Source organism: Ixodes scapularis, unplaced genomic scaffold (assembly GCF_016920785.2).
Source record: "Ixodes scapularis isolate PalLabHiFi unplaced genomic scaffold, ASM1692078v2 PGA_scaffold8__174_contigs__length_109621045, whole genome shotgun sequence".
Lineage (NCBI taxonomy): Eukaryota > Metazoa > Arthropoda > Arachnida > Ixodida > Ixodidae > Ixodes > Ixodes scapularis.
In genome coordinates, this window is record NW_024609883.1 from 64,723,527 (window position 1) to 64,751,394 (window position 27,868).

Below are 27,868 nucleotides of genomic sequence, written 5' to 3' on the forward strand. Positions count from 1 at the left end.
TGTGCCCTCTCATGGCGTCCTGAGCAGGGTCTGAGCAGTGCCCTACAGACCCTTGCTTCCCCACCTTGTCCTGGACAGATTGATGCAGCAATAACAGCTGCTGATGAGTTTTCATTTTCGACTGCTGCATATTTTTTGGATGAGTGCAGACAGTTACACACTGTTACTTACATCTGAGCTTATTGTCGCATTGTTGGCTACTTAACAAAACTAAATAATTTTTTCATTTCAGACACAGTTTTTACTTGGCATCAGGCAGTATCATCAGGATGCCAGTCTTTCTGCTGTACTGATGAATAACAAAGAGCTACAGAGACAACTACATTAAATGCAGCAAAAACTGATATTAGCGCAATGACAGGAGTATCAGTTGCAATGTAAAGAGAACAATTTAAGATTTGAACTTAAGCACTTTCTTACTGCAGATCAACCTAAGTGTCTTGATAAGTTTACTAAAAAGGGAACCGCATAGAGTAAAGACACTCTCAAGAAAACTCTTAAGATTTGTCTTTTTTGTGGCTCCCATGGTTTTGATATGGTACAGGTAAGGTGGGGCAGCTGCTGCCTGCATAGTGCACACTTCAGTGGCATCTCAAGGACTTCAAGTTTGTGTCAATCATTGCATGAGCTGATGGATTCTTTAGCATACAAGGAGAGTTAAACTTGCAGCATATAGCACACTCGAGCACCCTTCTCTTGAGTATGCATCTTGCAGGGGCGGATCCAAGGGGTGGGGGGGGGGGGGCAACGGGGGCGGCCACCCCCTCCCCCTTCTCAGAGGACATTTTGACATGAGTGGACCCCTCGGTGCACACGAAAGAATTGGAGAATAGTATCCTTACAAACTTTCCGCCCTCCCCTCCCCTCCCCTCCCCCCCCCCCCCAAAAAAAAAAAAAAAAAAAAAACAAAAAAAAACGGGGTTTTGGATTTGCCCCTGGCATCTTGTAGTGCTGTGTTTAGCCGATACCACTACATGGATGGCATCATAGGTGTGTCTATACCACTACACAGTTGGCAACGTTGGTCTGTTAATAATGGCAGAATAAAGAAAGTACAATACGACCCCTGCAGATACGCTTGCCAGTTATCTGAAGCTTTAGCTAAAATCACAGGAAATGCTTTTCCGCCCTCCACAAATGTTTAAACAGTTTGCGACAGAGCAAAGCAATATTAAATGGGCTTCCTAACACCGAATCTAATGCTGAAAAAGTCACACTTTTTGAATCATGACGATCGGCAGTTGCGTCTGCTCTACACAAGCACCAAAATGGCGGCGCCCACAATTTCGGAGAACAGAGTGCCGATACTCTAGGCGCAGCTCATTTAGTGGCTCTTGTCTGGGAACCTTGCAGATCTGTCTTGTCAAATTTGAACTCGATGTTGAATCCCTTGCAGCTTGTACAATTTACTCAGTCTTCAGGTTTCATGAAACACACATCAGTAAAGCTCCCCGTACATATATGAAGTGTTAAGAAAACATTTTGATGGTGTTTGGGGTGTGTTAATGCCATTTATCTCCCTTTTTCATTCTGTGGTCCGCTTTGTTATATACTCAGAATGTGTCCTACTTGTAGTACATACTCCTGCCGTGGCCTTACTTGACTGGCAGTCTTGTGAAATAAATGAATAAATGAAATGGTGACTTTGATTTTGCTCTCTTCAACATCATCTATGCCTATGGAGATTCTAATATCGCATTTGCTAGCTGAGGCTGAAAGAAGGCAGGGCCGACACGTTGAGGCAGTGTTCCACTGCAACTGGTCTGTGGATCCCGTCAGGTCCGTGGATCCCAAGGTTGCGAGGACGCTCATAAACAGCATGCGCTGCAACTACACTCCTGGAATTGTGCATCAAGTGAGAAGCAGATCATGTGGAAGGTTTGCCAGAGGTCTGGGAGGCACTGCGGAGGAACAAGGCCCTCCTGTGCCCTGCCACATGGTTTGTCACCTGGGAAGCCGAGAAAGAACGCACTACCAAAGCGCTCAAGCAGCAGTGGCAATCAGTTCATCGAACAATGTTTCATCGACAGCTCAGGCTAGCTTTCTTTGTAATAAGCTGCATGAGACTGTCGCAGTGAAACGGTGTGTACGGCTGAGCCAGGTGGGTTAACATTTTAGTAATGAGCTGCCGCAGACTTGCCACGAAGAGGGGGGGGGGGGGGGGGGGGGGGGCGGGCGGTTAACGGTTATTTGTGATACACGCGTGATGAAATGTCCTTACAGCGTGCGATTCGTGTAACGAGTGTTGATGAAACATTCGTATCTACGAGACGTGTGTCCACAAAACGAGTTTCGACGGAACAATAGGAATGCCTTGGGAAGGTCCACAGGAGCTGGGCCTTAGTTGAGACGGTGATAAAGCGAACGGGGAAGTGGGAGGCTAAAGTCAGGCAGGACATAGTGGATGCTCCAAACCGTCTTGAAGCATTGCAATACTAATGGCCTTGAGCTGACTCATCTGACAGGGCGGTACATGACCATACCTACTTCCGGTTCCAAATTTCGTTGATAAACGTATGGTCAATTTATTTGCGTTGTGATCAACTGCACCTGCCAGAGTATTCGGGAACATAAAGAAGTGTTGGCTGTTTCTCGATTTTTGTGAATACCGGTGTTTATTCGGGCGTAAGACTAGCCAGGGATCGAGAAGTCGACCCATTGGAAGCCAAAATGGCCGCAATAGTTGCCGCCAATGTGACTCCAGGAAAAAAAAAGAAAAGCAGTGCCTAAGCGCTAGTTTTCGCAACCACGACTACGTCCTTGGGAACTGGTTCACACAACTGCGTTGGTTGTGTTGGCATGCAACTGAAATGACCGTAACGGCAAAGTCGCCGGGACAAGTGCTCGCCGTACACATCATGGCAACGAAAAATGGGTCACTAAAAAGGGTCAATCCTTTGCGGAAAAGGCATTCTATTTTTTTCTTACACAAACTCCACCATGCTGCCTCTCCTTCGTCCACTCAGTGTTCATGTGAAAGAATGTTTAGATTGCAAGACTGGTACTTGAGCTTGATTTGCTAGTCACTTTTGGAAAAGAAACCTAAAACTATTGCAAGCTTTATTTTGTGAAAGTACACAAAACGAAATAATTTAGGCAGTTGTCGTTTTTGTGCTTCTCAGTTTCAGCAGTGGTGTTCGGCTAAAAATGACGCTCGTGCCAGTGGGCAGTACAAAAGCGACTACGAGCGTTGTTGCATTTTTACATTTATGTCTATTACCATTAAGCGATGCATTCCACACTTGCAACAAGTACATATTTCATAAAAAGCTTTAATACAGGTCAATTCCACTGCACTGTACAGTCTCCGGAGAAACAGGCTGTGGTTTGGCTAGTGTAAACATCAAAGTCTTGCTCAGGCTGACGCAGTAAGCGAGAGCAATCAAACAAACATAAAATCTGCTTAAAAATGAAACAAAATTCGGAAGCAGCACTGCTGGCTCTTTGCTTTAAACTTCCGCACCCAAGTGTTCCGATATAAAGTTGCTAGTTAACAAGATCAAGTGGCATCACTTTGCATCCTAGCACCTGCACGCAACCTCCTTATCTGTGCAAGGAAAGGCACTTTTCAAGCAACAGTTATGATGCCCACGAAACATTCCCACGTCTCTTGACCACAACATGGGAATAAGCTGCCTGCAGGAGGAACTTGTCAACTATTGACAAATGCACGAAAAAGCACCGTCAAATATAGCACAGGAACTCTTGTGTTGCAAAATGTGGCACGTTCAGTAGCATGACGTATCATTCAATAAAAACTTAAACTCTCGCTTTGACAGAGCAAAATTTAAACAAAACTTTGTCTATGTCTCACATGGTCGTAAACAAAAGAAAAACTGTTTCCTTAAGAATGACTAATGCAACAACCCTCTGTCTACCTACAAAAAAGACCTGCGCACCATATTTTGCCAGGCCGACGTTCAAGGGACGGAGTGGTGTCCCTTTTTCTCGGAGCACGATGAGCATATCGTGGCGCTATAAAGAAGGCAAGTAGCAGACGACGAGGTACCAGCAATGTCGGTACCTCGTGATCTGCAGCTTGTTTTTTATAAGAGTCCTCTTTGCACTACTCTTCTGACTTCAACCTTAACCAATGTATAACACAAGATAAACCACACAAGAAGATCTCGCCGTGCACAGCTAAAGCCACAGTTAATTCAGAAGGGTGTTCACTTAAGTATAGGAAGCTTTGTCTGATAATAATAGCCCCTTCCCGTGGCAAAGAGCGAGCGCTCGCCGAGCGGATTCTTGTTCCCCTCGCAAGGTGCGAGCAATCTCTCCATGTGCCGCTTGTAGATCTGGAGCCAGTCTCCAACCGATCCGTGGAAAAGTGGCAGAGCGCGTCGAGTGGTCCGGAGTAGTTTTCCGCGCAGCCTTTTTCGGAGGAGTACGATCTGTAGTCACTCGCAACGTTTCAGTTTCGTTATCAACATTCCTGAGGGGGAGTGAAGGAGTTTCGCGGCTTTTTTGTTTCGATTGCTGGGTGGGCTCTCTTGGTGTGTTTGCTTTCGTTCCCCTCGTCTGAACGACTCGCCCGAGCATACTGCGGCGATGACATCGTTACAGTTAATTTCGGGAGGTTTAATAAAACAGTGACAGCAAAATCAGCGACAGCGACGAAGATATCAGCTTAGCTCCAGCTCGAGTGACGACGAGGCAGCCGTTCTCGGCGAAGTGTTTGTCGAGTCGTTCACCTTGCCAGCGAAGAAGCCAAAGATATTGTGTTACGTCGAAGACGACGTGCGCGCCTATTCGGATGAAGAGCTAGGTATGTTGTTTGTTTGTTTTGTGGTCTTTGTAATGTAATTGAAATAATTAGAAGATAATGCGCCAAATACTCCGCAGATGGAAGTCGCCTTCGGAGATGACAATCGCTTTACGGCATACGTGTTTTTGTATTGCTTAATAGCATCCTATGGCTCGTACAGGTGCTTTTAGTTTTAATCAGGTTTATATAACTGTCAGGAAAAATAAATTGTGTCTTAACGTCGGGGTAGCTGTTAATCGAGTAGTAAACAATTAAATTTTTTGTCAAAGCATGAAGTTTCCATCAGAACTTCATGATTTCAGCAAGATAGCAATGGGAACCGAAACTGTTAAAAAGCGAGAGCAGACGCTCTGAAAGCGGTGGCGCTGGGAGCGTCGCGCTTGATTTGCTCCCCAGCGCATGCCACTGGGGTGGATCACGTGACCGACCGCTCGCGGAGGCCGACCGCTATCACGGAACGCTCGGCATCTGCCAGGGGAAGGGGCCATAAGCTATGCGGGGCGAAGGTTCGTCTGCTTCTTGCACGGGGGTTGCGACAATGTCAGAACGCCGAGCTCTTATTGGCTGATTGGAAAAAAAAAAGAAAATAGTTGGCAGACCTTGAGGCACCTAGCATTTAGGGGCCCTATGCTACACAGCGGGACCAAGGAACTGGGACAAAGCGGTCTGCTGCAATTGGTCGGTGGCGTGGCGCTGACCAATCGCAGCAGACGGTGTTGTTCCAGTTTCTTCGTCCCGTTTGATAGCATTGGGCTCCAGGTCTACCCACTGTCCTTTCAATCGGAGCTCGGTGTCGTTCTGACGTCGCCTCAACTCATGTGCAAGAAGCAGACGACTTGCTCTCCGGATAACTTTCGTGACGTGTGTGCTTCAAACACTGGAGGTAATGCATGATGCAAAACGAAAGGCAAAGTGGTGGTGCAGAGGCTATGAAACCCTAGCTTTGCTTGCCATTTTGCCACATAAACGTGAAACCGGCGCCTGTTACGCTGGTTGCACTCTGCTTCCGAAACCATCTGTGGGGACATGGTAGGTGCCTTTCACCTTCTTGGCTGTGGTTAAATCGACCACCCAAACAGTTGTCACCAACGTATGCTGACTAGCGTGACTTCCTGTGGCCTCCCTCGAACGCCAGGCGAGACTGATGAGCTGCAACAATAGAGAATGGTCGAGCTGTGAGTAGCGTGCCTGCAATATTTGGGTTGGCAGAAAAAGATTGAGCACCTGTAGTTTGCAATTCAATTTATGCAAAAAAATAACACATTTTAATAACAAAAAAATCTTTCAGTAATCGTTAGCATGCACTTGTTACTGGCAGCACATTATTGGTGATAAGCTCTACCAAGTTTTGTGATAAATCAAATTAACACTGTAAAGGCCACGCAAAAGAAGAAAACAGTCTTGAAATGTTAACCCTTATAATTTGGTTTTCCTAAGTAAATACTGTATTGCCTACAAAAACTTGTTAACCCCCCCCCCCCCCCAAAAAAAAAAAAAAAGCTTAAAAAAAACGGTTTTTACAAAAATTTTTTTTTTTTTGGCCTGCAAACGTATATTACGCACCGGAAGAAGCTGAAACTCTGAGGACGTGACCCTACTGGTTGGGTTGGAACGCGAAACATCAAAAGATTAAAAACTAAAATTTTCTATGAGCCGACGTCCAAGTGACATTGTGGACGGTTGTGTCATTTATATTTGAGAAAAACACTTCGCAGCAACGGAGATAATTTATTTTCCTTTCTTGCTGGCAAGTTTTTTTTTTTGCTTTATACTTAAATAATTACTTGAGGCATATACAAGGGGTCAGTCATTTCTTGTTTTGACCATATTGGGCTTAGGACATCGGCACATCAGAAAGTTTGCGATTTCTTTCCCAACCGCCAGCAACATAATTTCAGAGTTGCAGCTTCTTGCGACGCGCAGACTTACACGGGTCAAAACGCGGTTTCGTCTTCTCTTAGAACAATTCTACTTCGAAATAACAACAACAAAAAAAAAGTCAATCACAAGACTTATCACGATGAAGAAAAAAAAACAAGACGGTGCAGAAAATCTAAAACTTCTCAAACTCGAAACCGAAACATGAAGCCAAGAACAAAGCGCTTGCAGCGCCACCGTAAAACTTCCGGATAAGCGCCTTCGTTTGTTTAACAGCAACAACCAGAGTAAAAAATATCTGCCCTCTGTGACTCAAAACCACGTGACAAGAAACCCGTTGGTTGAGGGTCGGTTGGGTCGGTCAGGTGTCTTCGATGACGTCATCGCATCCACTTCCCGCAACCCCAGCAAACGAACGCAACACTTCAGCGTTCGCAAATTTTCTAAACGTGAGGCACATCGCAAAAAGTTATACGGACGTCGTTTATCACAGTTGTGTCGTTATTGTCCACGAGACACATTTCAAGCTCCCGGTTATTCATTCAGTAAGTACCCCATCACTGAAAACAACCAGTGAAACCCGGTAAAGTAGCAGAAAACGTGCGTCATGGCAGACGCAGAGCCAGGCGAAGACGCCGTTCTCGGCGTCGTTTCCAAACCGCCTCCCAAAAAGAAAAAACCCGAACAAGGCATGGTGGTGGTCCCCAAAACCGTGTACGACGTCCAGCGACTCAAACTCGAGCGCCTCATGCAGAACCCGGACAAACCCGTGCTGATACCGGACCGCCCCAAGGGCCGCAGTCCCCACGACGCCCCCGAATTCGTCCGAAACGTGATGGGAAGCAGCGCGGGCGCCGGGTCGGGTGAGTTTCACGTCTACCGGCACCTACGTCGCAAGGAGTACGCACGCCAGAAGTACATCGACCAGAAGGCGCGCCAGGACGAAAAAGACCAGGAGTTCCGCGAACGCGTCGAGCGCAACAAGCGACTGGCCGAGGAGAGAACGGCCAAGAAACGCGCCAAACGGCTCAAGCGCAAGGCGAAGCTCAAGGACAAGAAAAAGCAGACGGGCAAGGACGGCAACAAGGCGGATGCCAAGCACACGGAATCTGACGACGACGATGATGAGGGTAACGAAGGTACTAACGACGACCAGGAACAGAGGTCGGGACCGGACGAACAGAGCAAGAGCACGGCAGATGAAGCAGAAAACGAAGTTACTGAGGAAGACAACAAGGTGGCCGAAGCAGACGACAAGATCGTTGAAGCAGCAGACGACAATGTTGCTGGAGCAGATGGCATCAAAGATGACGTCCAAGGAGGTAATGCAAATGATGATGCAGCAACAGGCGATGAAAGCAATGATACATAAAATGGTTTTACTCTAACTCTTCACAGACAGCTGGCAAGCGGCTTTTAATGTTGCAAAAACTCTGACGTGGCAACCATGTTCGTTCATAGAGCAGCATCTCTGTATGGCCAAGTGGCATTTTAATGGGACACGAGCTTTGACCCAGTTCTCTTCTATTTAAATCTTGACGCAAGGGACATGCTACAAACATCTTCATTTTGTACATAAGCACATTGTACAACGTGTATTTGGCCTCGAGCAGAGGTTCTCGGTTACAATTGTTTTTAAGTTTGTTAGTGTTGCCAAATAAAGTTATGCAGTCAATCTCTGGAGATTTCAATCCAATATCCGTCTAAGGAATGCACCTGTGACTTGACCTTGAAACTGACATGTTTCGTTTTTGGTGGCTTACTGTAATTCTAGCTTGCTTCTGTGTCGTGCAAAGATTATAAAGCCTTACTTTTCAAATCTTGCATACTTAACAGCATAGCATGCTTGACAAACTTCCAAAGGACGGTTCACATATTTGTGTTTGAGTGTCGAGTGCGTTGTGCCCGCTGGCACAATCTGTTGGGTAGTCCACGAACAATTCCAATCTGCATAACTACACAAAGTTTTGTAGTATTAGCCAGATCCAATCTATGCACCACCAATGAGAAACGGTTGCTTGTTATGTCAAAATTATTTCGAGCCCACGGTGAAAGAATGACGCATAAAAAGTGAGGAAAAATCATACAAGCTTGATCATACTGACAGACTGGTAAGCACGGAATGTGCGATGGGCCTTCCAGGGAAGAATGGCGTCTAAGCAGCACTGCATACCAAAGATTCGCTCTCATTTCTGACGTGCGCCGTGAGATGGCGCTGCCTGACGGGAAAGCCGCGAAGCATGTCCCACGCCTTTGTGCGCCGTGCCAGAGTTAGTTTTTGCATGCTTCGACCGCCAACCCTGGATGGCTCGGTAAGCAAGGCACTTGGTTCACCATCTCAAGGTGGCCAGTTCACATCCTGCCGGGGACAGAAGTCTTTTTATATGGATCCCTCGGGGTGTAAAAATTCTGGGGTGTCAATTCTTCGTTGCAGCTGGCTGCTACATCTGGCTGTTGCAGCCAGCTGTTAATGCCAAACGATGCAGAACTCCATGAAAGTCAGCTGATAAAACACATTCTGTGTTAATATATACAGGGACTGGAAGTGTTCCAGGGCCACTTGATAGATGGTGGCAGTGTTTTCTCTCGTAAGCAGTCGAAAGGAGGCCAAATGCATTCAGTTGCAATCAAATGCAAATGTGTTAATCGGCTTTAACATTATCTGCCCAAAAGGCACGGCTTGAGCAATGTCCACAGCTCCTTGCCTGAATCACGCGTTGAAAGCTTCCGCCGTGCCGTCAATTTCCTGACGGTCACGGGACAACGTACGACGCGCTCTCACCAATTCTTAAGGATGTTTTCGTGACCTCGTCTGCTATTAAAATCTTTTCGCCGCACAACAGCGTGGCGGCACTCGGTCGGTTTCGTATCAACTTCTCTACCACAAACCGCAACCTTCTTGCTGCCTTCACCAAATAACTGTCAACTCTGGAGCCAAAGTGCAAGATGTACAGTAAGCGAGTAGTGTATGGCAGCGCTGAACAAAGTGAATACGACAGTCACTCTCCGGATGAGAACAGGAGGACATCTCTTCCGGATGCCTGGTCCCCCCCTGCTCGAGCACGCGTATACAGCGTGGAGCAAAAGGATTGATGGCTGTTTGAAGGGACTGCATGAAGCAGTTTCTGAATGCATTGAGCCAAGATTATGTACGGAGGTGGCAGAAGGGTGTGCATAAAAATTTCAGAGAATGAACTTACCCAAGTAAAAAGTAAAAATGAAAACTTGGAATCCCTACCCACGGCTTCAGTCTCCTAAAAAAAGGCGTCCGATCGGCGCAACAGCCGACCGATGGTGGCATGCAAGACCGCATTCAGACACGACGGACGTTTTTCTCGACCTCGGCAATAGCAGATGTTTCTGAACCAGAAGCGACACACTCTTTCTGCACGTATTGTCAATGCACGACTAGTTTACTCAACCAATAAAAAATGGATAAAACGAGAAAAACAAAAACAGACATGTCTCGTTTCTTCAACAATTATTTTCAGCTGCATATTGCTTTGCACTCCATGGTTGTTGCTGCGTCTCTTTTCTTGTCCGCTTTCTTTTCTTGCCGTGCTCTTTTGGGGGGGAGGGGGGAAGTCGTTTTCCCGGTGCGCTTATCTCCCAACAAGCGAGTAAAGGTTGTTCTCTGTTACGGGGAGTGCCAGAGGACAAAAGAGGTCCACCGACGTTTTCTGTGGTGACCTCCGGCCTCCCCTCCGATTCTATGCTGGGTAAGGTGCTTCACTGAGGAGGGAAATCTTTGAAACAATCCACTGACAACTGGCATCGTCACCAAAGCTGACGCTGAAAAGTATGGTACTTGGTCCCTCCGCCGCCCAACCACCTCCTGTCGACTCGGAGAGCCGAAAGCTCCCAGATAAGAAAGCCTAAGTGCTCAGTTTTCGTGCGTCACTAAGGAGGGCCACCGAAGGACAGAGATTGGACACGACTATGGTATGGTGGCTACAGGGGTAGGTGTACTGAGCGCTCTGCATTCCTGGGTAGTTCCATGCACCGCCGCTTCACGACAACAAAATTGGCACTGCAGCCAGGTTACCAGTGGATTCTCAATCAACTAAGTGGCACGGAGAAGCCAAAACTCTGCGCGCAAGACCTGTCGTGCACGCGCGTTCCTGCAATACAAGCACTGTTCAGAACGACTGCCTCGCGCTTGCAGCTTCCGCAGCGTATCGTGCGCGAGGCGTTCTGGAACGCGATACGGAATAAATGTCACTTGTGTGTACTTGTGTTCTTCTTTTTCTCGGACTGCTGCTTTGTTCTTAAGTACGCATAAATAGCTCATTTATAGTCGCGAAAATGTGAAGTCTCGTCAGTACTTTTCGGCTACGATTTGTGGCGATTCCTGTGGTCTCCCTTCCCCGATGGCTTAGATAGCTCATTTATAGTCGCAAAAATGTGAAGAGTCTTGTCGGTACATTTCGGCTACGATTTGTGGGGATTCCTGTGGTCTCCCTTCCCCGATGGTTGTGATATAAGCCGTGGGTCGGAACACTCTGCCGCCTTTGCCGTGAGCTTCGACCTGTTTGTGAAGAGGAGGGTTCCCTGTCTTGGAGCACTCTCCTCTCACTCTCTCCTGGGGGGACTTCTTTCCATCCCCCCGCTTGGACGCGGACCACTGCTGACAGGCAAAGAGGTTTCGCCTCTTGTTTTACCGCTTTGGGGAAAGCGATTCCTCCCGCAGATGCGATAGAGATTGGACGTGTCGCGAAGGACCTCCTTTGCCCGCTCTGGACCGCGCTCTCGGGACGGTGTTGACAGGGTGAGCCTTTCATCTGACCTTGTCGGCGCAGGGGTTTTGGGACAGTGTGTCCTTGGTGTTCCAATAAACACCATTGGACCCCGTCCTATTGTGGTACATGCTCCTCCTTTTTTAGAGAAGTGATCAGTTGTGCGGCTGACGTTCGGACCCGCCCGTAGTGGTGCTCTCGAGAGAAAGCTGCGGGGTGTGGGAGTAGGCTTGGCGTCTCCCGATTAGAGACCGCCGCCGAACCCATCAGTTACCACCACCCGTGACCATCCCACATAAAATGGCGCCCAACGTGGGGCCACGGCTTCCTTTATCGTGGTCGTGGCTCCTGGCCTCAATCCCTTTGTCCAGCCTATTTGCCGACCATCCTAGCCTTTGATCACCCCGTATGACCAGCGTCCTGATCTTGCCACTTATGGTCGAGCGATTAATGCCGAGTCGGCAACCCGCTGTGCCGCTCCTTTGAGCGAGCACAGTGCGATTCGTACGCGTGTTCCTGTTTTTAATTGGCGTGCGTCAAGCAACATTCGTTGTTGCGGGAGGTTCTTTGTTCTCCATGCTTGAGGCGAATCTTTCACATTTGTGTATTTGGGTTCCTAGCGCGCCACATACAACTTGTCCTGAAAGGAAAATGTATATAGAAGTTTTGATGATGTTTTTGAGAACCGGGTGGACTTTTATGTCCGGCGTGGAATGAGGTTTGGTAGCGAAGGATAAGCAGTACAATCTGGGAATGTAAATATTCATGTTTTCTTTGACTCTGAGTAGTCGCGGACACTCATTTAGAGTCTGATGGTACACCTGCCAATAACGTCGACAAGTAGCTGGTACCGCTACTGACGGGCTCCAAAAGCCGGGCCGTGTAACTGTCGGCATCGAGAAGCAGTTTGCATACTGTTCACGCACGCGCTGTATTCACTGCTGGTATTGCAGTGGGCGCGGAGGGTTTTCTTCGGGGAAGATTCGCATCTGCTTGATGGCAACATACTCCTGCAGCCTGTTGTTGTTTTCCAAGAACAACACAAGTTTTGAGTTTATGGTGGTGGTGCTACGCGGTCTGAGGCGCACTGTGACAGTATCTGGGTGGACGAGCGACTCTAAGACGTTCGAAGGTTATGTTGCTCTGAAACCCGGGTGCCATGTAGCCAGAGCGCCCTTTGGCGATATTTGTCAGACTCGCGTGATCCAGGTGGAAGAGTGACTCTAGCCGCTCATTCACACTGGAACCAGATCCGCGTTCGCAAAGCGGTTGCGAACGCGGTTGTATAAAGATCCAGTACAATTGCACGCGCACTTGATGTAACCGAGTGCGCGTGCAATCGTACTGGATCTTTATACAACCGCGTTTGCAACCGCTTTGCAAACGCGGATCTGCTTCCAGTGTGAATGAGCGGTAAGACTCTCAGCAGTTACGTTGCTCTGAAATCTGGCCTTGCCTCAAAAGAAGGGGGCCTGGGCCAGTGAGCGTTGGTTGCACGCATGCAACCGACATTCTCAAGTGTTTGGGACTGGAACTTTTCTTTTCTTCGGCCTGGTGCGCAAGCTGTTGACGGCAGACACTGTGAAGACGCGCGCTGGGTTTCGTGTGTATTTGTTGAGGGTGCGCAGAAAGATATATTATTTTATGAGAGCAGGTGGGCCTCCTTTATTTTTTATTGAGAGCCACCTACCGTTTTAAGGAGGGGGGAATGTGGGGATTCCTGTGGTATCCCTTCCCTAATGGCTGTGATAACGGCCACGGGTCGGAACGCTTGGCCGCCTTCGCTGTGAGCTTCAACCTGTTCGTGAAGCGGAGGGGTCTTTGTCTTGGAGCTCTCTCCCGGAGGGACCTCTTTCCGTCCCCCCTGCTCGGACGCGGACCACTGCTGACAGGCGAGGAGGCTTCGCCTCTTGTTTTCCTGCTTTCGGCAAAAGGACTCGTCCGGTGACCGCGAAAGACATAGGACGTGTGTCGGCAACTTCTTCGACGCTTCCCCCATCTTGGCTCTCCGGAACCCCACGCCTGGCAGGTAAGGACCTTTTCTTACCTTGCCGACGCGGGGGGGGGGGGGGGGGGGGGGGGCATTTTGGATTGGGACATAGTAGTTCTTTTAGAAGAGTGTTATAACAAATGCTCTTGGACTCTGTCTTTACTCTGGTATGTGTGTCTTCTTTTCCGCTATATTCGAGAAAGTGAGACATGGTAGTTGATCATTGGCCCCGACGGAAGCAATTAATCGAACCGACCTGTGGTAATGCAGCCCTAAATGTTGTCTGTATTGCCGCGGAGTTGTGGGGACTGCGCTACTAGGTTTGACGTCTCCTTTGAGATATCCACCGCTGTTAAGATAACCCTTTGGTTACTCTATCGGTACCTGTGTTGGTAGCAAAAGCCCACAGATTATAGATGAAGATCAAGAAGGACACCACCTGCTTTGCGCCCCTCTGCAAGACAGGCTACAAGTCCGCAAGACAAGGATCGAGAGTGTCATTATTTTCTGCGTCCAAAAATCCTGAACTTTTTCTAAAATCGAAGATTATGCATCAACAGGGGGACAAAGAACTTCAGCCCCAGTCAGTGATTTATACTTTGAAAAAAAATTCATTGTGCGGCATTTCACCCACGTCATCAACAAAGAGGTAATCCAACTCGCGAGAGATTGTTTTTGCTTAACGAGGATGCTGTGTCCTCCATCCTGCCCGGACGCCCCTGCGTACCTTTATTTTTATTTTACATTTTATGTTTACACCAACCTTCAAACTTTAGTACATTAACGGGAATGATTAATTACGTCTTTGAGTAAAATACCAACTTTCTGCACGCAAGAGCAAATTTTTATAGCCGCGGAACCGCAGTGCTTTCCCACCGCACCTGCAAAAAGAAAACGGGACTCTTGCGCGAGCGCCATTGAACGGCGTCATGAATGAGTAGCTTGCATTTGATTTTCTGCTCGATGCACCTACCCCTATAACCACCATAACTACAGTGTCAGCATTCAGCTAGGAATCATGTTCTCACTGCGTCGTCGTGTCCAATCGCTGGCAAACGATGGCCTTTTTTAGTGACGCAGGATAATGCAGCACCTAGGTTTTCTTATCTAGGAAGTGTTGGGAGAGCACTGCCTCCATCTGTGAGCTGCTACGCCAATGAGACACCTTTTTTTTTTTTTGAGCAGACGCACGCTGTTGGTAAAAAATTAAAGTTTTTGATTTTCAATTTTTTTTTTTTCGGGTAAGTTAGTTCAGTTAAATTTTTATAACCTTAAAGGGCAGAGTGGGTTGATCAGGAAAGGAAAAAAACACATTAGTTGCCACGGGCAAGAGGGAGAAAAAGTTTCCCCTGCGGGACGTCTACGCGACTTCGAGGAGGAGAACACAACAAAAGCGATTGCGTCTTGTCCTTTTCTAGGATTCCTAAAAAGCGATAAGCCCCCTATCCTGCACCCATACAAGGTTTGTGAGGAGGGTGGCCCGCCTTCCCCTGATAGGGTACAGCAGAATTCGGGCCGGCATCCTGGCGGCAGTATAAGAACACTCCCCAAAACGAAACTAGTCACTGTAAGCATTGTAGACCATTTTGCGGGTTGGATTAGACCACCCTTTATGGACGTTCTTCGGCCACCTTGGTGCGAAATCTTGGCTCGATATGTTCAGAAACTGATTTTTGCGGTCCCTTCAAACCAACATTACCAAATCAGAGTCAGTTAACAAGCTTCCTAGAATGCCTGGTGCCTTTTCGTGGTGCGTGCGCTCAGTGGCGCTCGCTACACTATTGGCCCACCATATCGACAGACATGGTGGAACTGGTGGAACGTGGGATGCACACTACCTGCAGTGGAAAGTAATTTTATCATGGCTTTTAATGGTACACATAGGGTATTCGCAAAAGTCGGTGCAAAAAAAGCGTCGTTCAAAAACGGTCCTTCTCCATTGACCGTGGAAGCGTCGAAGCTGGTGGCGCTTGGCGCTTGGAATGCTATCCGCCCGTACCTGCTTGCACGCAGGCAACAGAAAAGAATGGTTTTTGAATGGCACTCTTTTATGGAGCTCGTCAACTGGCAGACTAAAGAATGTTGTTTCAAACAGCCATCGATCCTTTGCTTCAGTCTGTAGATCCAATGTTGCATTGCATATGCTCCCATACAGCTGAGACGCTAGATGCAGCCTAGCTCATGCACGTACCGGTAGCTGTGACAGCGTTGTGCACGGTGTGCGAGACTGAGTGGAAGCATGAATGATTATACCGCGTAAAATCAGCCTCTACAAGAGAGGCATCTTTAGTTTCTGATGCAGAGGTGCCAATTTATTAAGGGCTGTACGTCTGCCGATGTGGGACCCACTAAAAAGACAGAAAACTTGTATCTCTTTTTTTTTTTGTAGGCTACCAAATAAGACTGTCACAAAAAAAAAAAATATCCATGTTTTTTAATTGCTCAAATGGATCTGGGGTCATCCTGTCGAATTGTATGTGTCTTATGCAAGCACTTCAAAAATGTTTTTGGTAGGTCAGTATCCCCTTAACGTAAAGAAGGCAGCGATGTCCACTCTTGCCTCTTTCGGTACGAGCGCCAAACTTTACGACGGACTATAGCCTGTTGCAGGTTTAGAATAGCGGAACATGCACCTCACACATAGCCTTCTGCTCGTCCCGATTGGTGGATTCCTCTTCTCCACTCTAACCAGCGTCCAATCTGCTACGGTAAATGGCTCTAGTAATCAATGTAGGGAACGTAGCCTTAATCGTGGATGCTCTGAAGTCGCACAACAAACCATACTCACGCTTATAAAATTCGGCGAGGAAAGAGACGTTTGGCAGGAGACGGTGAGCCTTGGACAGCACTGTGGATCCCTCACTGAGCCGCGAGTCCACGTTCCAGATCTGCAGGATGTCGTCTTTGTCTCGCACGCACACGGACACCCCGCACACCTCGTCCCCTGCAAATCGGAGACCGTTTTCGTCATGCTCCGGAGCCGTTCAGTCCCAAAGTTTTCGCTTTAACAAATAAAAAAGAGATCCGAAGCAACAGTGAAGTGACATCACCTCTGTCCCCAAAGAGCGTGGAGTTAATATGATATTCTAGAGGCCACTTTGGACTGGCGGGGCAGCCGCGGACGTCGGAGGTCCAGTTGAGCTTGAATCACTGGCGACGCTTTCATATACGCAGAAGAGCAGAAAAGCATCGCTCGCAAGCCCATATTTGAGCGTTTTTCTAGCTTCGTTCAGTTCAGAAACACCGGCATTGCGCATCGAGTAAAAATAAAATTGAGTTTGCGAGCACCCTAACAATTAACTTCAAGTCGTCGGGCAAAATAAACGGGCCAACCTATTGTCTGCTTTCTTTCTCTGCTCTTCTGTTGCTCTCTCTCTCTCGGGATCACTGACGTCGGCACTCGACATTTGCTGTGTTCTGCTCCCGTCTTCACACCCCCGCTGAACACCCACCACACTAAAGTCATTACCGTATGTTGCGTGTGCGTTCTGGCCGTGGGAAGGTAGTCAGCCCCAATGGGCGTCTGGTGTCTCGGCTGGAGCCAAGAGCCAATGCACTACGACCACTAGCCTGGGGTCTTTGACGTGCCCCGGGCAGTAAAGATATATGACTGCAGGCCGGTAAGACTCTTTTCCAGGTCAACACGGGTGGGGCTGGGAATCGGATCCCTGGGTTCTGCGGCGCAATCTTTAGCTCCACGCGTTCCGAGCTGTGGTGCACCGACGCGCTTGTCCACCAATCCGATCCATCCCCCCCCCCTCCCTTTGCAACCACTACACAAAAACGCTTAGTTTGCAAGACTGCTTACAAGCAGGATTTCGAGCTTCTGAGATTTGCCTGTTTTTGAATTCAAGAATGCTCTTTGTAAATTTTAATTTTTTTGTTTCTTCTAATTTTGGGGCGTTTTTTGCGGGTTTTGATTTTAGATTTGGGGTTTGTTAATTCGGGGGTGTTTTTTGCAGGGTTTAATCCACAGGTTCAGCTTTCTTAAAATTTGGGGGTGATTTTCGCAAAATTTTTTCTATAGAGTTTCTTTTTTTTTTTTTTAATTTGGGGTGTTTTTGTGTTGTTTTTTTTTTTCCACAGATTCGGGTGTTTTTTGCAAGGTCTTTTTCACAAATACGGGGTTTCTTAAATTTTGGGTTGTTTTTTGCTGTTTTTTTTTTTTCCACAGATTGTTTGGGCGACTATTTCCAAGGAAAAATCGGGGCTTACAACAAAGAAGGAAAAGCACGGCCCTGGGATTCCCTGGGGAGCTTGTGCACGACTGCAGTACACTGAAAACACCTCCGTACCTATACGTGAAGGAAATGCGGTTGCTTTTTCCCGAGGAAAGAAACGACCTTGTGGACAGTTCAGTGCGAGCTGTATTCTGGAGGAACACAAAGATGTCGGTGAAGACTTCTTTCCGCAAAGCTTGGGCTCTTCTCATTTCAGGGCAGCTGCAATTTGGGAATTACCTTTCAGGACTTATCCGTACATACCAAATACGCTGAAGCCCATTTGTGAGATGTTGTTAATGCATAGGTCTTCCAGAGACACCTAAACATTTATGGGCACCAACAGCATTACGGAAACAGGTAGGACCCCTCAGCTTTTGTACGGGGTGTTTACGAGTGCTCTTCAGGCATAAAGAAATTAGTACGAGTAAGTCAAGGAATGGAATATACAAGAAAAGTTTTCACAGTGGTGTCCTTAGGTGGTGCACTTATCATAGATGCTTTACAGACGTGCCACATTATAGCTGCCATTGCCGGCCTTCTCTTGTCCTATCCAGGAGTCGAGACAGTGAAGCGGGCATTGATGTGCTTCCACAAATGCCAATGCAGGGGACAAGCACACATTAGAATCTAAAATGGCAATAACTCTTTCTGATGTGGTCATGATGAAGTGAAGTAAACATAACAAGAAATAAAAATTGAAGGTCAGTTATGGTGGCCTCCATACACAGCTGCTGCAAAGCGTCTATACTAAAATTAAATAAATGTGAATTCCCCCCCCCCCCCCCCACAAAAAAAAAAAAAAAATTGGGGCCAAAAAATTTTGTTATTTTTATGGACAGGGAGGAAAACGGAAACAAACCATCTCGTTTAAGCTGCTACTCACGGATGATACCGCACACGCTTGGACCTGCTGAATCTGCTTTTGGGTGCTCATCTCAAGAGAGGCTTTCAAGATTTTGTTTTACGTTGTGCCATCTGTGGGTAGCAGTGTCAACCAGACACGGTTGTGTTTTCGTTTTCCCCCCTCCCCGTATAAGAATAACCAGATTTGTCCAGATTAAATTTTTTCTCCAGAAACCTACATTTGTGAAATTTGAGCATGAAATCTGTTCCATTTAGAGATACCCTCGTTCAAAGTTTTATTACAGTCTGTCTATCGTTCAATGTTTTGACACCCAAACAGTGCTTAGAGACACCCTGTACGTCTAACCCGTGCCCTTTGTAGTGTCACCCCGTCTCCACGATAGTCAGCAACGAGTCAAGAATTGAGGAGAAGCTCCATCCACAGGGCATCAATTGCCTGCTTCGAGTCCTTATGCCGTAAAGAAAAACAGAGCATAACCCACTCTGCAACATTGGCTTTGTGCGGAAAAAAGCTCTCTGCAGAGCGGGCAAGATGGCCTCACCACGTAGTGGCACGACATCACACAACGCGGAAAAAAGGGTAGAGATTTTCTACCTTAACAAGATGTGGGTCCTTGTGGGATGAGGCAATGACTGCTTACCTGGGGTCCGATTTTGGTCACTGCGAGAGTAGGGGCGAGATCTCACTTGCTTATTGACGATTGAGCCAAAATAGCGTTTGCAGACGGTTTGTTTGCTAACGTAAGCGAAGAGTGTGGTTTGCCTCCGACAAAGTGTTATTTGCAGACGAAAATGAAACAACAATAAACTATGTGTCGTCCGTTAAAAAAACAAAAAAAAAAAAAAGGTGGATCCTTTGCTACAAAGTTAGTGCCTTCGTGAAGGAAGATCGGAAGCAGGCTGGAATTGTGATCGTCTGCTATTTCCCATTCAAAGCCACTGATGACTTGCGCTTCTTTTGCAAATCTTGAAGGGGGCCCCAACGACTTTTAACTGGTTTTCAATTTGCACCGAACCTAAGCGCACTGAACATAGTGACTTAGTGAAACTTTTCTTTTCTTGAAATTTACTTTATTTTAGGCGTTATAGGCAAATTAATATTACAAAAGAACAAGCAAAAAATAATCTCTTTCATGACTTCCCTGGTCCTGACTTGGGTGGCCAATGGTAGAAGTGAAGCAACTGGCCAATCGGCTACGGCTTACATTGATGGCTGCTTTCCCTGCAGCCTAGTGCGCGTCAACAACTTGTTGCTTGCTTCAACCCTCCACCGCGCTTGCGGCATGAATTTATAGAGTCTGTCGGAGTTGGAGCTCCAAATCCTCAGCAGAAGTGCAGAGCTCGGAGGACACTCCTCGTAAGCGTCCGGAGCGCGCTGGCGAGGCCTCTCGGTCCCAACTTGACGACGCTCATGCAGTTCAAGTTCCAGACAAGTCCGAGCGAGTCTCCTGTGGTCTCGCGAGGAGACAAATTCATACTTTCGCTTCTTGCAAAATGTGCCGCCGGCGTCGTATATCATCTGCTAGGATCTGCGGGGCATGACATCCAAGATCTCCAAGTGAGCGCGCTTCGGAATCATACGAGGGGCGCCTGCACCGCCTCTTCCACCGCTTGGTGGCGGGTATGTCGAACGGTAATTTTTTTATTTCCGCACTTTCTACACTGCATTTGTTTCTTTTTTCATCTAAAATACCGGAAAAAAACTACTTTCATATATAACTGAAACAGTTTGCGCCACTTATATTTTAGTATTTCAACTAAACAAAAGTTTTTAGTGGCTTTGGACCAGTCATAAGGCAGGAGCTGACCAGGACCGACAACATCATGATTTTGTCACATGCCGCGCACGTTCAGCACCACGGGGCACCCCCGTAGGAGGAGGAGGTTTCCGCTTCATCTGGTTAAAGTATAACACACAGATATTACATTACTGTCTCCGTGCATGCTAGATTGCCCGAAACACAAGAGATGTGGAAACCGCAAAAATGTAGATGCTTAAATAGAATCGCAGGGCCCCTTTAAGCTGTGCTACTCCTGTCACGCAAGCCGACATCGGACAGCAATTGAAAGAGTACTCTGGACAAACACATCAGAGGCAGGGATGGGCAGTATTTCAAATACAAGTATTTGCAATACGTATTTCAAATAATTTGTGTATTTTGCATTTGTATTTAATTACAAAGTGGGTAATGTATTTGGTGTGTGTATTTAAAGACTAAAACGTGGGTATTTCAAATATATTTGTAATTAAATACAAGTTTGTGGGTGAAAATACATCCCTCAAATTCATTGTCACTGTCCAGACCAGGAAGAAGACTACGTTCTGCGCTGAATGCAGTGTCTCTTAATCAAGTACAAGCGTTTAGTGACTTTGTGATTAAGGTGCTAGTCCAGGGCAAAAATAGTGACAAAATCGACGTTCACGGGCAGACTGACTAAACAAGTGCCTGTGACAACTTGTGATGCTTTCCAGCCTGATTTCCATCCATATTTTTGCCTGGAACATCCTGAATGCGCGGGTCGCCTAGATTTTCGTAACTGGTACGAGTTACAACAACAAAAATTCTCTAGTGCTGCGCGTCTTGGTCGTCTCGGTTCTTTGTTGGTCTATACCAAAATGTAATCGACAAAAAAAGCTGCTTGGAGCTCTGTACTTCTTTCCCTTATTACATCCAAGCTGATTACATTTTTTTTTGTGCTTATATTTCTATTATGTTACTAGTGCCCAACTCAAACTATCAAGTGTGCGATGAAAAATTAAAAGGAGATACCCAGAAAGCTGTTGCAGGTGCCCTGAAGTCGCTGACGCAAATTTTGAGGAATGTATTTGGAGAAGTATTTGGAGGAGACCAAATACATTTGGTTGTATTTGTATCTTGTACTTAAATGCTTTTTTGGAAATGTAATTAGATTTGTAATTAAATACATTTTTGACGAAGTAATTTTTATTTGTATTTCGATACATATGTGCATGTATTTTGCCCATCCCTGATCAGAGGCCATGAGACCTCTCTCGCCATTTGTCTGTTTGTGAGATGTTCTCGCCAAACCACTGCCCAGTCTTGAGCTCGCAAACGGGTAAAACATTTTCCATTGGCCGATTACGGTTGCTTAGCGTAAAGCTGTGATGCCACGTCCAATCAGAAGCAGAGGATGCTCTTGCTCTCTCCTTGGCCAAAATCACAGCTCTGGCTTACTGCACATATGGTTGCAACAAGGAGACTAGGCATGCACACTACGTTTCACAGGTCAATCAATATTGCTTTGAAAACATTATTTAAGTAGGAAGGCTTTGTGTACGTGTTCAAGTCCAGCTTGGCAGTGGTAGTGTTGCTGGAACACATCTCGTGCAGCAAAAATTTTTTTTGGTGACGGCCACAGAATTTTTTTTGTTGCCACTCAGAAATTCTTGCGTAAAACAAGCAGGCACCGCCATGCTTTTGCACCATAACTGAGGTACAGGCCAACAGTAAACAAACGAAGGGAAGCAGACGGCATGAGGAAAACTACCTCAGTAACAGCTGGACCATGAGCACTTCGGTGGCGACCCAGTCGTTCGATTCACACACCGTTGCACAGAAACCAGTGCGAACCGAAGTAAATACTGGTACGACTTAGTGACGCAAAGGGGGGCAGAAAAACAGCAGAAAAAGCACTACGAAACGTTGCCGTTTGTCGGTGTCGCTCGTCGGTAGCGGGGTGCACTGCCATATTAAAAACACTTGTTTCTAATGATGCAACATCAGAGACATGATGAAAACAAGCAGAAGTGACAAAGTGATTAGTTGGCGAGTGATATGAATCCTTTGGGGAGGGGTGGGCATTTGTCGCTGAATGGTGAGCTTGTCACCGACTACAGATTTATTTGTCGACTTACCCAACATTGTGCTGTTGGATAATTATTTCAATGCTACTTAATGCAAAGAAAGGCTAGACGATATCTATGACGTCCACCAAGCAGCCCCGATTTAAACTACTAGCAAAAGATTTACTGGCAGACTTCATTCGAAGGTCCCCTCCCCCGGATGGCTAGATCAAAATTACCAGTCTTGAGCGACGGTTTAGAAAAGCACTAAACCGGCCTGCTAACGTCCTTCTGTCCCCTTACCTTGCGCCACATCCTCTGTAAACTGCTCCCCAATGGCAGCCAGTAGCAACTCCTTCCACACCAGGGGCTGCAAAGCAATTATTCGTGCATTTGCAAAACCACAGTTGGCTTTTCTTGCTATAGTCCGGTACCGCGATTCGTTACCGGCATGCATGCAGGCTGTTTCCGAACGCTATTCAAGCGCGAAAAAAGCAATGTATAAATAAGCCAAAGAATTCACACGAATGAAACTTTTCACAAAGTTGTCTTTTCAGGTGGTGCATTTGTCAAAGTCGAATTTCATTAATGTAGGTTTAAGAAAACAAACTTAAGAAAAAGGCAAGCGTGTTATCTGTGTGTGAGGGAAGGAAAACGGAAACAAACCGTCTACTACATACGCTTGGAGCTGGTTTTAGGTGCTAACCTCAAAGAGGCTTTCAAGTTTTTGTTTCGTGTTGCGCTACCAGTGAGGAGCGGCATCAACCAGATGGTTTGTTTTCGTTTTCCTCCCCGTGTTGCACGTAGTAATAGCAGAATATTTTTGACTGCTTTCATTTTTTGGGGAGAAATCCACACTTACAAAATTTGAGCATGATAAATGCACAACAGATGAAACACTTCTTTGAAAAAATAAGATAGAGGTTGATTCTAGCATAGTTTTATCCTGTCAATCTGAATATCACGTTCGTTTTCCTCAAAGGTGTGCAACTACACGCTAGAAAACACGAAAAACCTCCTAACAGTCATCCCGTCGTAAGAGGATCTTTTGGAGGCCAAACGTGTGTCGCTCGTGTGGGCAGCGTGTGTAATTGCAAGCTTGCCAGGTACATTCCCCTGCACCGACGCCAGTCATGACAACTTTTTTTTTACCTTTTGTGAAAATAGCAAGAATGCACGTGTGTAGCTTTGATAGGCGCTGAAGATACGAGAGAGCGGAGATTCCGAAATCTCCTGATATGACGTCGCGTTCCGGGAAGGGGGGGCTTTGGCAGTACTTTGAAAATAATTTTCTCCAGCCTCCATGCTCCAATTTGTAAAATAATCTCGATATTCGTGATTCTGGAGGGTAAATGAAGACGACTTAAGTGCTTTTCCTCAAATACAGAACCGCTCCAGTTTTCCTTTAAAGGCACCTTTGCAAAAAGTTTCATTACCTCCATTCACTGTCTTAGTTATACGCAGGGTTCTGTATCTTTGGATAAATCCGAAAAACATTCACCGGTACATTTTCCATCAATTCAGATTCATCTGAAAAACTCTGAATTTCAAAACCATAGCGTTTTACAACTAAACTTTATAAGAGCACAAGGTCAGTGGTCCAGAGGAGATTCCACTTCAGTTTCCTTTGAAATTTCGAACTACTGACAAAAAGGGGTTTGCTTTTTAGCACGTCGAGGTTCCTTCAAGACAACGGGTCATGGTACCCAATCCTTATTTATTTTATTTTCGAATTCTTAAATTTTATGCGGTAAAATAAACACTGAATTTCAAAGAATTAGGGATCTAACAGAAATAAACTCCAACAAACCCTGAATCCCCAGCGAAAAATAAACTTAAAAAACTACCTTTGAATTTCAAGAAAAATAAACTCCGAAAACACGGAATCCTAGTTATACGTCGTTTTTTTATGCCCGAATAACGCTCAAACTGTCTTGTAGACTCATCGAAACTGGAACTGACCGAGTCCCTTTTGGAACACTTGACCCTCCAGGTACCGCCCCTCCGGTTACCGGCATCCTCCCAGAGAGGGCGCCGGTCGCCGCGCATCAAGTGGTACGTGTACCGCAGCTTCAGTTCCGCTACGTCTGGGATGTTGTTGAACACTGCCCAAAAACCCTGTGGCAAAAAAAAAAAAGACAACAACGAAAAACTAAGCAACTTACACTCGGCGAAAATACGAGCCGGTACAGGCAAGTCTTAGCTGAAGGGGGTAAACGTCCCAAAGAGTGCCTTCAGTATGCTAACTATGGACATCATTAAAGCCAAATCGGGAGGTTTTAGGCGCCAAACCAACAAAGAGCAACTGGTCCGCTTCAGTGGAGGACCGAGGATTAATTTGAACCACCGAGGATCTCTTCTGACGAGCAACCCAGATTGCTGTTACACAGCCCCTTATGCCCGCTAAGCTTCTGTCAGATTGTAAGGCAACTTGACTGGGATTCGAACCTACAACCTGCGGATCCATAGGCAGGTGCTTTGCCTCGGAGTTACGGACAATGTGGCAGTTCGTTACCCTCTCTTTTAACAGTGCGCCTGGGACACCCCAAAAGGGCATTTTACCCGCTCCGACCAAACCGCCGCTGTGCCAGCTCACACTGCCGCACCCTCTGCAGTTGGCAGACGCACAAGCTACCCGAAAAAAGAACGAAACGGAGCAGAGGAAATCCTGCATGGGGTGTTGCTGACCAATCATGTTATCGAAAGAGCAGACACGAGGCTTTTATTCGCATTCCGACTTTGTGAAGCATGAATCCGCATCGATTCCGATTTCACCGAATGCCAGCACTGAGTGTAGAAAGTGAATCTAAATTGTGCATTTTCGATGAGGTATCTGTGAAATGGGAGTCTTTATAGGCAGCTTTAATACTGTCCCGTGCGTGGTGGAGTTGGGAACATACGTGGCTGCCACGCAGAGGAACGGGGTTGGAACCATGCAGGGCCTTGTTTTTTGTTTTACGAATCTTCGTTCTTTTCTAAACCAGTCTCCTCTTTTTATTCGGAACAGTATCACGTGGCAATCTATGCCACCACCCGAAGGCAGCAGTTCTAACTGGCTATGCCGCAGATTCGCGCTTTAAAAAAAGCGGGAGTGCCAAGTGATCTCTACGTCCAATCACCCACCTCAACAACAAAATAGGTCAGTTCCAATGCGGGAAGCAAGTCGTCTGCTTCTTGCGCAGGAGTTGCAGTGACGTCAAAACAATGTCGAGTTCTGATTGGATTTGGTTGAAATGATAGTGGGTGGACCTCAACGCCAAATGCGTTAAACTCTACTCACTATTTTTTTTTCAACCAGCCAATTAAGAGATTGGCGTTCTGACATTAACCTAACCCAATTGCAAGAAGCAGACAAACTTGCCTCATGCAAAGATGCGACAAAGCTTAAGCCAATATTACTAGATTACGTCAGTTGTGGAACTCCCGTGGAAGGGGGTACCCCCCCTCACTCACTTCAATCCACCCTTCATTGTTCAAAGTGCTATCTAGATTTTCCTTTACGAACTGTGTGTTTTATAGAGTACGGTGGAACGCCATCTAGACGCTGCACTTTGAAATGTATGTATCCAATAGAATACACTGCTATAACCCAAGCAGCCATCTGGCGCGTTGAACGACGGAAGGCGAATCGTGGTGAGTGAGGGGGGGGTACTGCTCGTGCATGCAGGCGTCTATGAGCAGTTCCGTAACTGAGCTAATCTAGTAACGTTGGCTTAAGCGCCCTACGCATGGCCTCCTGTCCCTCACAGAAATCCTCCGACATTTCTTACACAATGTAAAAACGAAAAAAGAGAAGAAAAAATGAGTCAATTTATTTTTATAGTTGCTCTAAAGTGAAGGGCAGATAATAAAGAGCCCGCAATAAAATATTCCCTCCGTGTCCCTTACTTGCGAGAGAAGCGTTCGAAAGTCACACACACCTGAACTGTATTCACCGTGTATATTTTCTTCAGGTTGGCTTCGTACTGAGCAGCAGAGATGCCCCGACTCTCCGTCCTGACAATGCAGGGATCACGATTAGACAATAAATACACGCGTACAGTCACAAAACAGTCACACAACAAAAAGTTATGTTATCGGAACAGGCAGCGAAAACAATTAATAAACTGAAGTAACGCTCTCAGAATTCGGTATGAAAACAATATTTACTAGCGTTGTTTATCAGATAGAGTCCACTGATAATTTACTAATGTGCCGGTATTTAAATTTACTATTTTATTTGATCCGATACGAGTGCGAGCGAGATAGAGCAAGTCACGGGGTGTATCGTGCTACCAACTTCACCCCCCAAAAAAAGTAACACGCCGCGATTGACAGCTCGAAACTTTTACACGAACGCTTGAGTCGACTCAAACCGAGCCCGAGGGAAACGCTGCATTTCGAAGCCAGGCGAACAATCGCATTTTGTTTACGACTCGACGGAACCGCGCGTCGAATCGTCATAAATAAAGTCAGAAAAAGGTCAGGTGCGCCCGAGTCGACGGGACATGGCTCACTTGTCGACCCAAAAGGTCCACTTGGTCTGCAGAGGCACGGAGATTTCTTCGGCAAAGTCGACTTGAAGGTCGGCGAAGCCGTCGTGGTCCGTGTGGTTGATTTGAACCTGAGTCGCATCTTCAAACCCGTCGCCGTCCGAATCTGCCATCTTTGCGAGGGAGCGAGCGGAGGCAACGGAAGAGAGCGATGTGCCAAGCGCGCACAGGTGTCACGTGATCAAAACAAGCTGTTCGCTTGTTGTAAACAACGAACGTTCACCGCAACGCCAGCAACGCGCGATTCTCCGCGTGTTTCAACCCTCGCAACGCTCGCTACTGTGTTGGCACGAAATACACCGAACTTACGCATTACATAACTTAAGCGGTTAAAACTATTTCTGCGCCCAAGTCTTCCTAGTTGAGAAGAAATAGATATATAAGACCGATAAAGCGGATAAACAGAAAATCTAAACACCGAAACTACAGTCCGAAACTTGTTTTTCTCGCGCCATCCAAAGAATTCGGCCGTCAGGATCCCTTTCAATCCACCGGCATACACCGGCTAAAAAAATCGGTTTTGCATTGAGTACTGATTCCACTTTTGTTTCTAGTAGGGATGGGACGAATCTTTATCCGAATCGAGATTCGGAGCCGAGCCGAATCTGAAGATTTTGAAAGATTCGGAAGTGTAGCCGAATTTCAAGCGACTCGAAAAAAGTTCGAAAAGGATGGATGGGTGAATGGATGGATGTTAATGGCTATTCCCTTTGTAACGGGCGGTAGCTTGCGCCACCTAGCCTAAGTCTAAAAAGACAAAAACGTGATTCCTCCCGCCCTTTTAAGACCAATTTTTCTCCCCCTAACTATCACCAGGCAGTGTGGGATATCACCAGGATGACCTTCGGGGGATCGGGCAAAAAAACTAAAAAAACATCACCCCCCTGCCTCTTCCCCCCGGCGAGGGAGTCGCCAATTTTCCTCTGGTCAAACCTTTTCGGCGTTACCCCAGCACCGGACCCACTGGGAGACAGGGTTGAGACTTTGGGCCGGAGCCACGCGGGAGGGAGTCCCAATTTTCCTCTGTCCCGCCTGTTCCCAGCTGTGCTAGTTAGTTGTCCATCATTTAATT

General features: G+C 46.7%; 2 protein-coding genes across 4 annotated transcripts; one reads left to right on the plus strand and one right to left on the minus strand.

The window, feature by feature from the left end:
• Positions 1-1,549: 1,549 nt before the first annotated feature.
• LOC8038746 (eukaryotic translation initiation factor 4E type 3) lies at positions 1,550-27,147 on the minus strand. Of its 3 annotated transcripts, XM_029987578.4 has the most exons (8): positions 26,761-27,147; positions 26,185-26,260; positions 24,227-24,382; positions 22,568-22,634; positions 19,101-19,120; positions 16,161-16,316; positions 5,813-5,917; positions 1,550-1,948 (listed from the first exon to the last, which is right to left on the minus strand). In XM_029987578.4, the coding sequence occupies exons 1-8, from the start codon at positions 26,907-26,909 to the stop codon at positions 1,868-1,870; spliced, it is 810 nt and encodes a 269-aa protein (XP_029843438.2). In that variant the 5' UTR covers positions 26,910-27,147; the 3' UTR covers positions 1,550-1,867. The 3 variants fall into 3 exon arrangements, 2 of the variants coding, with proteins under 2 accessions (XP_029843438.2, XP_029843439.1); XR_003919650.4 differs by lacking the exon at positions 19,101-19,120 and having other exon boundaries at positions 1,862-1,948; positions 26,761-27,139; XM_029987579.4 differs by lacking the exons at positions 1,550-1,948; positions 19,101-19,120 and having other exon boundaries at positions 3,255-5,917; positions 26,761-27,142.
• On the plus strand, positions 6,967-8,321 carry LOC8038749 (PRKR-interacting protein 1 homolog). The gene has a single exon (XM_029987580.4). It carries the CDS (start codon positions 7,254-7,256, stop codon positions 8,016-8,018), a length of 765 nt encoding a protein of 254 aa, XP_029843440.2. The 5' UTR covers positions 6,967-7,253; the 3' UTR covers positions 8,019-8,321.
• Positions 27,148-27,868: the final 721 nt, after the last annotated feature.